The sequence below is a fragment of the Anarhichas minor genome, unplaced genomic scaffold (assembly GCF_050575085.1).
Source record: "Anarhichas minor isolate MPS153535 unplaced genomic scaffold, ASM5057508v1 ptg000138l, whole genome shotgun sequence".
NCBI classification, from domain to species: Eukaryota; Metazoa; Chordata; class Actinopteri; order Perciformes; family Anarhichadidae; genus Anarhichas; species Anarhichas minor.
Window position 1 is genome coordinate 276,272 of NW_027466584.1, and position 13,157 is coordinate 289,428.

The 13,157-nt window shown below is 44.1% G+C and overlaps 1 protein-coding gene across 1 annotated transcript in view; it reads left to right on the forward strand.

Annotated features, from left to right (window-relative positions):
- Nucleotides 1–4,087: 4,087 nt before the first annotated feature.
- adcy5 (adenylate cyclase 5) overlaps nucleotides 4,088–13,157 on the forward strand; it is a 65,195-nt gene continuing 56,125 nt past the window's right edge. The window contains 1 exon segment of the mRNA XM_076085085.1: nucleotides 4,088–4,996. Within this exon segment, the coding sequence (XP_075941200.1) occupies nucleotides 4,088–4,996 (909 nt within the window).

Below are 13,157 nucleotides of genomic sequence, written 5' to 3' on the forward strand. Positions count from 1 at the left end.
GTGTGTCTCTCTGTAGTTGCATTGTCTCTCTTTCTGGTCATTCTTTCTGTCTTTGTAGGTGTAGTCTTTTTGTCTGTAGATGTTTTGCCCATTTTGTGTCTCTTTAGTTGTTTCTGATGTGTCTCATCTGCATCTTGAATACAAAGTCAACACTTCTTAGATCGTCATTAATTCATCAACATATCATTGTTACATGTTATCGTGTCTTTGATTTCTTTTGATGAGGTCTATGAGGATGAATGAACTGAAGATAAAGACTCTTTATTCAGTGAACTGAAGCTGCTTCTCTTCCATCTTTAGTCTTTAGTCTTGTGCTCAGTCTGACTCTTTAACTCTTTAACATAATATACTGATACAATCAAACAGAATGAGCTTTTTATCCTCTGCATCTCTGTCGTCAGTTTAATATCTTCATTTATCAAAACGTGTTTGTAGATGTACTTAAATCCACAGCCTTCTCATGAATCCTGTCAAATAACATCGGATAACTTGTTAAAGGTTTAGTTCAAGCAGATCACAAAAAAATCAAACATTTAATTCATTCATTTTAAAGATAATCCAGCTGTGCTGATCTATCCATAATCAGGGAGATTGTTACTGAAAAGTTGCTGTTTTGTTTTTGAAGTCTTACTTTTAGCGCCGCAGCAAAGTTCATAATACATTTCATTTGTGTCGGGGGGGCAGCAGACGTCTCAGCGCAGAGAACTCAAAACATCTGCAAGAAAAAGAAAAGTGGAACTAAGTGACGAGGATTTGGATGAAATAACCTTTTGAATAACTACAGCTGACATCGCCGGGAGCAAGCGGTGCAGAAAGTGAAATAACAGATGGTAATGAGATTAGATGTGTGTGACTCTGTGTGTGTGTGTGTGTGTGTGTGTGTGGGTGTGTCTTTACGTGTGTGTGTGTGTGTGTGTGTGTGTGTGACGATAAACTGCTGCCGAACAAGTTCATTTAACATTCAGATGATGGCAGTGGTGTTCTGTGTCAAAGCTGCTGCTTTACAAGTTTATCACATTGCAGGAGAAAATATTTTACCTTCATACAAATAACACGTGTGTGTGTGTGTGTGTGTGTGTGTGTGTGTGTGTGTGTGTGTGTGTGTGTGTGTGTGGTTTGAGTTATTGATGAAAGCAGCAAACACATACACACACACAATCCACATGAGACCAGACTCAGATCAGAGGACTATAACAGCGAGGATGCTCCACAGATCATAAAGCATGACGACTCTCTCGTGCACAAACCAGGTCCACAAAGAGACGCTTGTCCCGGTGTGTTGAGGAAAAACCTGAACGAACAATAAAGTTTCATCCTTTCTGAGATCTATTACAGAACCTGACAGACAGCCTGAAAGTGAAAGAGTTGACCGTGTTTCAGAAATAAAATACTTACATGAAGCTGTCAGAATAATGTGAAAAATGCACCAACTTTTCCTGAAATGTTGTCAAGCTGAAGTAAACAGCAACATCAAACAAGAAGTAAAGTACAAGTACCTCAAAGTACTCAAATACATGTACATAAATACACATTCCACCACTGAATACACTGAAAACAGCAGAGCGCTCAGATTCCATAAATCAACTGCTTCTTCACATTAATCTGTGAGTTTAAAAAGGTTAGATCTCTATTTTGTGTTTGTATATTATTCAACATTACATTGTGTTAAGTGTGTGTGTGTGTGTGTGTGTGTGTGTGTGTGTGTGTGTGTGAGAGAGAGAGAGAGAATGAATAAAAAGAGAAAACCAGCAGTCACAAGACCAGCAGAGAAAACAAGTTGCACAACTTGAATCAAGATAAGTTGGTCAGTGATTTATATCTGAGTTTGCTCTTTTATGAGGCGAGGACGTGTGTGAATGGAGCTCCTGTTCTCTCCTGTTCTCTCCTGTTCTCTCCTGTTCTCTCCTGTTCTCTCCTGTTCTCTCCCGTTACGCAGCTTCACCCTCATGAGGTCCTGAAGGAATCAGCTGGAGGAGAGCCGGGCCCACAGAACACACCAGGCCCCTCATCACATGCCTGCAATACATCCATTAGATTAGCACACAGAGTGAACTCGTCTCCTCGTATGTAAATTAAACCACCGACTGTTCACGGAGGAAGAGCGGAGGAGTTTCCTCATGTGTTGTCTTTGTGTAGAGTCTGAAGAGCCGGTGTGATGGACACACACACACACACACACACACACACACACACACACACACACACACACACACCACAAGATAATAAGAGCTGAGATTCACTCGCCTAAATTCATTTGTTTTAAAATAAAAAGAATTGTGAAAATCAGATCTGGTTTCTGCATGAAGAGAAAATCTGTTTTACTTTCAATGTGACAAAGAGACGCTTCTCTGCTCGACACTTTCTAAGAAAACACCACAGTTTTTTATTTTTTTTATTTTATTAATATTTTTGGGAGGGTTGCTGTTTAAATCGTTTTATTTACGCATCAGAGCAGACGGATCTGTTTTATTTATTATTGTCAATCCATAAAACAGAAGTTAGTTTAAATATATATTCATTTACAATGACAGACAGAAGCATCAACTCTTCACAGTTAAGAAGCCGTGAATCATTTCTAACTGATGAATTATGAACTGACTTTTAAAAACAAAAGTTATACAAGAAACAAAATCACAAAGTGAGACATGAACATAATGTAAAGAACAGAATATAGACTTCATAGAGGTGCAGAGACATCACTTCATGTTAAACACACGAGGACTCTGATGAGGAGAATAGAAATGTTAAAGGACATTTACATGTTACATGGAGAGGATTCAACCCCCCACTGTGTGTGTGTGTGTGTGTGTGTGTGTGTGTGTGTGCACGTGCTCTCCAGCTGTGAGAACAGGCCCCGCCCATTCATCGAAAGTTGCCGATGGGGTGTGTGTGTGTGTGTGTGTGGGGGGGGGGGGGGGGGGGGGGGGGGGGGGTCGCACAGCCTTTTTTGTTTTTGATCGACGGGCCCTATCGTCCAATCACAGCGCGTCGGAGCGTGACTCACCGTCTCCTTCCTCCAACGGGAGCGCGCGGGAGAGGCGGGCCCCGCAAGAAGCACACTTGGTTGAATTGGCCCCCGTTAAAGCGGCGATCAGCGGTAAATGTGTTGTGATGCCACGCGCCTCCAAACGCACACGGAGCGGATCGACCGAGGCTGCTGCTGCTGCGGGAGGAGGAGGGAGCGCACGTTGGCACCGCGCGGACACTTTGTAAAAAAATAATGCGGCCGCGGATTCGCATGCGCGTGGGCGCTGAGTTTGGCATGCACATCAAAACGAAGGGGGGTCGCTATCCGGGGGGCGGTGGGGGGGATTTGAGCAGTGATGGACAGCTGTGATTGATCCGGTAGAGTGACTGACCGCGCTGTGACACAGGCTGCGCCATGCACCGAGGAGGAGGAGCGGCTGAGTTTAGTCTCCCGTGCCCGGGGGGGTGTGGGGGGGAGAATCGTGATGATGCGCTTTTTGGCCAAACGTGAGTCTCCCACCGCCGTCCAGGCTGCGATGTGTGGTCCGTGCAGGTGCATCGAGACTTAACGGGACCAGAAGAGGAAGCGGACTACATGGGATTCACCTCCACCTCAGTCTCTCTTTTTTATTTTTTTTTCTGGCCACACAACCGGGAAACACGTCCGCTGGATTTAACGCGCTCGCGGAGTAATTGACGGTGTTGCGCTCTGATCTCTGGGGTCCATCTGAGCTGTGCGGGTTTTATTTAATCTGCAGCGCGCGCTGCCGTGCAACGCGCTCCACGGACGGTAGTTAATTGGGCCCGATGATGTAGAGCTCAAATCCACCTGGATCTAATGTTCCCTCCTGTTGTGGCCAAACGGGCTCCCCTGTGACTTCTGCGCATGTTCAATTGTTTTATTCCCACAGCCCCCCCACCCACCCCCCTCTTGGTTATTGCTTTGGATAATCGCATCTATATTTAAAAAATATTTTTATATGAATGATTTTCGGAGTTATGGAAAATCCGACTTATGACAGACTTTCAACGTGCGGGACTAAATAGTTTCCTGACGAGGTTTTTCAGTGGAACTAAACTTTGTTTATTGGTCGAGGCGCGTTTCCTCCCGGTCTCCACCATGTCCAGATCGAACAGTGTCAGCCCACCCGGAGTCGGTGCGCCCGGGCTGAGGGGAGGGACCGAGCACAGATCAGCTTGGGGAGAGTCTGAGTCCGTGGCCAACGGGTGCCCATACTCGGCCAGATCCCCGCGCAAGAAGCTCACCCGGACCAACAGTCGGTGGAGGGAGGAGGATGATCAGGAGCACCGGCAGCCCGGGAGAGCCACCACGACCGTCAGCAGGGTCAGCTTCAGGTCCCGGTCGGCTTGGCAGGACCATGGCGCGTCCCCGAAATGTCCAGATGGCGAAGTGCGACCTAAGTCCGTGGAGCTAGGTCTGGAGGAGCGGAGGGCCAAACCGAGGAGCGAGGAGGAGGAGGTCATGCCCGAAGTGAACTTCTCTTTAGCGGCGTGCTGCACCAGCGTCATGCACATTTTCAAATCCAAGAAATTCCAGTCGGAGAAGTTGGAGCGGCTCTACCAGCGCTACTTTTTCCGCCTCAACCAGAGCAGCCTGACTATGCTCATGGCGGTGCTGGTGCTGGTCTTCACCGTCATGCTGGCCTTCCACTGGTCCGGCGGCGGGCCGGCGACGCCGACGTTCGTGGTGGTGTTTTCCGTGGCCATCTTCCTCACACTCGTCCTCATGGTGGTGTGCAACCGGAACGGGTTTCACCAGGACCACATGTGGATCGTGTGCTACGTGGTCATCCTGCTGGTGCTGGTGGTCCAGGTGATCGGAGTGCTGCTCGTGCAGCCCAGGAGCGCCTCGGAGGGGATCTGGTGGACCGTGTTCTTCATCCATGTCATCTACACGCTGCTGCCCGTCAGGATGCGCGCCGCCGTCATCACTGGAGTTATTCTCTCCGCGATCCACGTGGCCGTTTCCTGGGTGTTGAACGAAGTGGACAGCTTTCTGTGGAAGCAGGTATGTGGAGGGATCTTCTAAAGTTGTTTAATTATGGTCTGCGCAAAGACGCTCCACGCGCTCACGCTGCTTGCGCAAAATACGCAGCCGATCCACCACATGCCCGTTTTCTCTCGCTGTCAAAGCCGCACGTTGAGAGGTGAGCTGTGTTGTTAGAGGATCTGTTGGTCAGTGCATACTCAGCAGTGGCATGAGCAGAGTCTAAAGAACGGGGCACCAACAGCACCTCATAGGAGGGTCAACGCTTCACAGAAGGTCACTATTCATTTACAAGAAAATACCAAAGAAGCGCAAAACACCGAGATGTTGTGGAGGCAGAGACTTCAGAGTGTGGCCATTTAAAAACTAGTAGAACGACTTTGTGATCCACACTGGAGAGCTTTAGATCATTGAACTAACACCAGAGGTTAGGCTCAGAGTATTTTGGGCACATGAGGGCAGAAATGATGCTCAGAGGAGCTTCATCACTCTGAGTGACTAAAGAAACAAATGTCTGATGCTGTTTTTATTTTGCTTTAACAAACAGAAACTTCATTAAATAACTTAATTGACAACGTGTGCTATTGCTCGTTATAGACAAAGACTTTGCTTTAGGATGTAGGGGGGGGGCAGAGCAGAACACGTGTTCCTAAGATCATCAAGAGGCTGACTTTCTAATATTAGACAAACTTGAGGGCAATTTAGAAAAAAACAGATGGTGTGATGTTTGTTCATCACCAGCAGGTTCATCCTCTGAAGAGTGAATCTGATGCTTCACATGTTAAAGCTGCATTCTCTCTGGTGTCCACCAGGGGGCGACTCCTCTGGTTGTATAGAAGTCTATGAGAAAATGACTCTACTTCTCTCTTGATTTATTACCTCAGTAAACATTGTAAACATGAGTTTATGGTCTCAATCTCTAGTTTCAAGTCTTCTTCAATACAGCATGATGTTCATTTAGTACATTATGGTCCATTTAGAGTCAAACAGACCATAAAGCAGGGGATGCTTTAGGGCGGGGCTACAGGTGATTGACAGGTCTCTACCAGAGACGTTGTGTCTTCGTCTTTCAACTTGAACTCTTTCGCTGTGTTTTCACTTCATCCTCTTGGTTCGTTAGATGGGTCGTGGTTGTTTATCTCAGGGATTCTGTTCTCAACTCTTTATTAGAATTCAGAGGATGTTTATCTGACTTTTCAGGTTTTATTTGTGTCTTTAGGCAACAGCTTAGTTATGAAGCTGATATGAATCCCAACCTCTTAATGTCGGCCGTAATGTCTGTTTTCAACCACAGATATGAATCATATTTACGACTGATTGTTTTATTGTAAAGGTGAAACTGGTTAAACACCGGAGCTCTCAGCTGTTCGTCCCTGAGCTTTGGAAAGACTTCAGGTTGTTTGTTTTACTGCAGCCGGACTTGTAATAATCTGACAGTCGATTGTGTCTTAATGAGCTGCTGAGCCTCCGTGCTGCTCAACTCTGAACTCCTCTGGTAGTGTTGTTACATCAGGATACTCTCATCTCTGCAGGGCTGCTGGACCGCGTCTAAAAGGTGCTCAGTCCAGCAGGTTTCATTCTCCACCCGTATTTAAACCTAACTAAGTATTTCACCATATTTTATTAACAGTAAGTAGTTTCCTGTAAACACAGAAGTTTATTTTTACATGTATTCATGTAAAAAGTGGAAATTGACACTTGTTGCTGGAATTTTGTGGGAAAACATGAAAAATGAGAGTAACTGTTCTTGTGAGATATCATACACTTCATGAGGATACTCTGAGTCTGTACTTTACTCTTGTACTCACCGGCGGTTGTGTGTTTGTTGTCTCCGTGTTCAGTTGGTCAGTCTGTCAGTCTGCCTGTCAGCAGGACTACAGACACACTGCTGCTCTGATCACCAGCAGACGTGGTGGACGGTTGTAGCTTCGGCTGAAGGAGAACACGTGAACCTGTGGAGGTGACCTGAATCATATTGTTCACTTACGGAGAAGTGAATACACACATCTGAAACTATTGATTATACGTTCACTTGTTTGAACTAAAGCAATAATACCGACCGTGACAACGAATAGGTTTGGAAATATCTCCACACATGTTGAGGGTCAGCCTGCAGATTTGCATTTTATAGAAGACTGGACTGTTGCAGGATGTCGTTACGCAACAGAGATGCAAAGCTAAATGCAGTTGTAGCTATTTTGAAAAACAGGATAAAAGGAAACCAGTGGTGCATGTTTTGAGCAGAATCGGTTCTCAGGTCAGATGAAGTATAAAACTCATCATGATGTGAGCACAGAGTCCTCCTCCTCTGGTCCACCAGAGTCCTGATCTCTGTCCTGCTGCTTGATCCTGGACCACCATGGATCCAGGTCTCTGTGAAGACGTGGACTCAGTCACCGTCCTCAGCCAGGAGCATGCTGGGCCGTGGCCTCAGGTCATAGCTGGCTCAGCTTTTCATCAGTATTGTCTAGATTGTGTATGTTATCAGAAGATAAAGTGTTGCATTGCTCGTCTTACTCCAGAGTTTAGAGAAGACGTGAACACGCAGCCGTCATTCGGCCGTATGTCGTGTACGTTCTGTGGTGTCTCAGAGAGGGAGCAGGTAGCCACACTAGCCTCAGAGCTAACAGATCCTCCGTCAGCACGATGCAGCGGAGATGCTGAATGGGAGCAGAGCTGTTAAAGCAGCAGAATTCTGATGTGTAATAATCACATGCAGTCTCATTTACATCTGTATCCAATGCTTCGACTGTGACTCTACTTCCTGAAGCCTTTAAAGAGGCTCGTGCATGAGCTGTTTCAAATGCTCCAGAAATTAGAAAGGGAGAATTTCCCACAATACATCTGGGCCGTTAATCAAGTCGCACACCGTTTAACAACCCGGTGAACGGACATGAACGATCACAACTTCAGTCGCCATCGACGTTACAGAGAATGTGGAGACTAGAGGGTTTCTCATCCTTCTGGAATGTAATGTTGATGGGCTGTTTGGTTTGTTTTCCTGTGTGAATGCCATGTGACCCTGCATCTGTTTGTGTGTCTCTTGATGTGCTGATGTGAGTGTGTGGGAACCAGCTGCTGTGTTTGTTGTTCTTCAGCAGATCTCCTCTCCTCCTGTTTGCATAGAACCGGCTCGTTTACGTGATATCAGCAGATAATGACGGGTTCTTTATGCCGTTTCCTGCAAGTCTTTAGAAATGCACTCGACCGTGTGAGCTTTGCTGACGCTGCGTTTCTTTTTTAGCCTGAAACTGTTGTAGCGTAAATCACAAGCGTGCAGCGCTACAATCAGCATTTCATACATTCATACAGGAGCTGTGTCTCCGATAGTTAAAAATGCAACAGACAAATAACAATATTTGGCCTTTTCTTTAAAAGTGTGGCCCACTAAATCCAGAGAACGTAACGTGCATCTCAACGACAGGTTTCTGCTTCCAGTTTTGGTTGCTGCCCCCTCAAACAGTCCAGGACCTGGTCCAGCACTGGTGGGTATTTATTTAGCACTGAACCCGATGGACAGGACGAAAAGAAAGACCAGAATCAGTGCAGCAGAACCAGAGATCTCGTCTTTTATACTTTTATACTCTGTGTGTTCTTGTCAAAACCTTCTGCCTACATTACCCACAATGCAACTAGACCAGCAACAGCGTCCCGGAGCCTCTAGCCTGCAGTACAGATGAGGAGCGGACCACAGAGGGTCTAGGAAGACCCCCTCTTTCTAGTCTGCTCTTCTTCATACTACTTTGTATTTGTTACATGTGTAGTATTCACTGAGACCTGGAATCAGTGGAGTTACCCTTTAAAGTTTAAACCATAACTTTATGGAGCTAGATTAAAAAGATGAAATCAAATAGTGACAAAGTGAGGAGATCATCTGTTACTGGTTTAACTCATCTAATCTAAGAAATAACACGAGTGTGTCAAAAGAACTTTAAACCTCCAGAGTAACTTCCTGAGTGTGTTTCCTGCTTCCATTCTCCTCCTTTAAATCCACAGGGGGGCATGTTAGCGGACCGGTCTCAGTGGTGACGGGGTTTTCCTGCCGGTCTTAATTGAATTGCTTGTAATGTGTTGAAATTCAACACAGATGTCCTCCGTCTTCCTCCTGGGACCCGTCCCTCCCGGTCCTGACCTGCTTCATGTCCCCGTGAGACTTTTTAACCCTTCTCCTCGCCTGCAGGACGAGCTCCATGTGCTCTGGAGCCTCCAGACAGAAGTCTGGAAAAGTGTCTGAATCCCAATCCAAACATCAGATTTCAGCAGCATGTACATACATATATGATCTCAGCTGCTGTTTGCTTTGTTTCCTGATATTCTGGAATGTGAGGAGCGTGACGGTTCATATCTGAACCAAACATGGACGCAGAGCTCAGCGCTCCGCTGCTGACGCATCCCCCCCCCCCCCCCCCCCCCGGTCCAGAAATACGGAGCTCAGTGCTCCGGTAGCTTAGCAACAGATTTTTTTATTTCACAAACACCGTGTGTGTGTGTGTGTGTGTGTGTGTGTGTGTGTGTGTGTGTGTGTGTGTGTGTGTGTGTGTGTGTGTGTGTGTGTGTGTGTGTGTGTGTGTGTGTGTGTGTGTGTGTGTGTGTGTGTGTGTGTGTGTGTGTGTGTGTGTGTGTGTGTGTGTGTGTTCTACCTCCATTCATCATCGGTCTGTTTGTTCTGGGTCCAACTGAGACTCCTAACTTCTGCAGGATGCTTGACTCTGTTCCCACATCAGCTGTGTGTGCTTCACAGAAACACTTTAACTTGAACTACTTGAACTAGTTGCTCTGATTATTTAGATAGAAACAGATGTTTGGACTGTACTCGGTCCTTATATTGCACTTCACAAAGGAGTAAATATAACTTTTAGATCTCTGATCAGGTTTATTTTAGCTGATGATACTAATCATTGATCATTGATGATCCATATTAACAGATACAGACTCTTTGTTGTTTGATTAGAGCAGCTGGTCTACAAGGATCCAGAATATCCAGAATATTAATTATTTTCAGCATCGTCCTAAAAATCATTTCAACGCTCTGAAGTCAGTAAACCATCAAAAATATTAAATGTAATACTTTTAATTTGTTATAGTAATTTATAATGTTTTTTTCTTCATAAAAAGACAAATCAAATGATATAAAGGAAATAAAGGATTATGTTTTTGATGTATTTGAGAATGCAGTTCAGTTGTATGTGATGCTGATATTTAGGAGACAGGTTGTGTGTATCTGAGTGTCCGAGTGTGAATAAATAATGTTTTTCTTCTCTTTTAATCGACTTCATCAGCAGACGTTCCTGCTCCTCCGTGTCGTTCTGGTTCTAGTCTCTGACTGCAGAATTAGAAGTGAAGGTTTTGATGGAGAACTTTAACGATAGCCACATTTAAGAGGTTAACTTGTTGCCTGCATAACAAAGAGAACACGACTGTGTTTGTTGTTGTTGCTGTAATTAGGAGCAGATCCTGTGACAGTGAACTTTAATGCTGATGGATAGTTTCCATGTTGCTGTGGCGAGCTGAGCAGCGCTTCATTGCTTCATTCTGCTCGTCTGACATTCATTAACTGTAATTAGTTATGTAGGAATTCAGACTCGTGGGGATGTTTATAAATAATTATCGTACACCTCTAATATGCAAATATTGGTCTGAGAGCTTCTGCTTCTTGCTGACGGTTATTGGCTGTTATGGATTTATATCATGTGAGTAAATCATCTTGCATCAAAAATGCACGAGTTCCCACTTCAGTATTCAGTCTGATCACAGCTTCCTGTCAGCTGCTTTCTGTTTGTTTGTTTCTATCGGAAGAGGTTCTGTTAGCGGTGGCTAGCCTGTTATGCACATAGTGTGTGTGTGTGTGTGTGTAAGAGAGACCGTTCAGCACTTACTTTGGGAGGAGGAGGAGGTCTGGAGCCAATTTAGATCAATTGACAAACAAAAGAACTAATCAATGACATGATTTGTGGTCATTGATGAAGTGTTTCAAGAACATTTTACAGCTTCTTGTAGTTTTATATCAAACATTTACAGGTTTTAGTGAAGCTGTACTCTCCTTTTTTGGGGCTTTAAAAGCGTTTTAAATGAAATATTTTTCGTTAGTATGAAAGTCAAATACTGAAGCCCTCGTCTTCTAGGAACTAGTGGTGTAACGGACCGTAGTGGATCCATGACCCGTAGTGACCTCCTCAGTTCATCACACATGTGAACCTCAGATTAATGACACAGTTTAACGTTAACCATGAGAGTGTAAATAAAGTTTAACGTTAACCATCAGAGTGTAAATAAAGTTAACGTTAACCATCAGAGTGTAAATAAAGTTTAACGTTAACCATCAGAGTGTAAATAAAGTTTAACGTTAACCATCAGAGTGTAAATAAAGTTTAACGTTAACCATCAGAGTGTAAATAAAGTTTTACTGACTCAGTAGAACATGTGTTTCTAGTCTCTGATCTCTGATAATGTTTCATTGTAAACAACCAACAGGAGGAGAGCTAGTAACGTTAGCAGCACCGCTAACGGCTAACCAACAGAGGTTCACTTCAGTTACACTATGATGCCTTCAGGCTCTGCTCAGTGAACATGAGTACTAGGGGTGGGGGAAAAAATCGATACAGCATAGTATCGCGATATTTTGCGTGGCGATATTGTATCGATACACGGACGCCAAGTATCGATCTTTTATTATATAAACTATTTAGAAAAAAAAAATTGCTTTTTCAGTCCACTAGATGGTGCTGAGTTGTTTTCTGGTGAGGTCAGCAGAGGTCCCGGGTCAGCGTGATTGGTAGGAAGTGGGTCAAAACAAAGAGAGACATCTGGCCTCACAACGGGGTTAAATCTGCCAACAGCAGCCAGACTCATGGGGAGAGTGCAGCGCATAACTGTCTCTCTGCCCTCATGTCCACGCATCACAAGTTATACTGAGTTATATAACTCTAATATCCTACTTATATAAGTTATAGTTCATATACTGAGTCCACACGTTTGCATTCAGTTAAGTTGGACTATGTAGTAATACAAACAGTTCAGTTGGTCAGGTTCATGCAACATTTATGACATTGTTGGTCAGTCTGTCTGCTTGACAATCATATTCTGCTGCAATAAAAATGATTGAAGTGAGAAGAACAGACTGAAAACTTTATCTTATTAGATAAAACATGTTGACACAGTTTTCCTTTGGGGACATGATTTGAAGTTGAAAAAAGTAATAAATCGCAATATATGCCTATGTTATCGCAATACTCAGAATATCGCAGTATCGTGATAATATCGTATCGTGATAATATCGTATCGTGATAATATCGTATCGCGGGACCTCTGGTGATTCCCACCCCTAATGAGTACTGGCTGAAGGTACATTATAACGTTATCATGATGTGTTCACATGTTATCTGTAAAATGTATTTTTGGTGATAAACTTGAATAAATCCAGTAGTTTGAAGGAGATGTTTTCACATGAATATAAAATAGATATTAGAGATGAATTATGAGCTGTTAATCGATACAAGAGATAAATAAACACACTGCAGAAATTAAAATACTGCATTTGCAATTATGCACCTTTAGTGGTAAGTTTGAGTTATGAATTCATTCTGTAATCACGTCCTTGGAGATCACTTTTTAAATCTTTTGCTTGAAGCTGAACCACTTCATAACCAGCAACGACAAATAACAGACCTCCAACCGTAAAGCCAAGAGATGGAAAAGCGTGAGAGTTGAGTATAACTCTAGTGAACTCTTGACTTTGATCTACACGTCTACGAAGTCACAGTCCCTTTGTGGATCCTGGTCCTATTTAAACCGGATCCTGGTCCCTTTTAACCTGGATCCTGGTCCCTTTGTGGATCCTGGTCCCATTTAAACCGGATCCTGGTCCCATTTTCATGTCCCATTTGAATCCTGATCGCTGCCTAGGACTGGGAGGAGAACTTCATGTCCCGGCCTCATTAAGTGTGTGGTCACTTGCATTGATAGCATTACTGCATGATGCTGCTTAAAGTTATGACGTGACTCTGTGGTTTGTCATGAGAAGACTTTTCTCAAGAGGACATCTGAGAACCGACTCGCCCACACGCATCAGTCCATTTATTAATAGACACATTAACAACAAACCTAAACATTAAAAGAAGACGTGGAGTTTTGTGTAAACAGAAAACAAGATGATGAGAGAGCTTTCTTTGTCTCTGAAGAACAT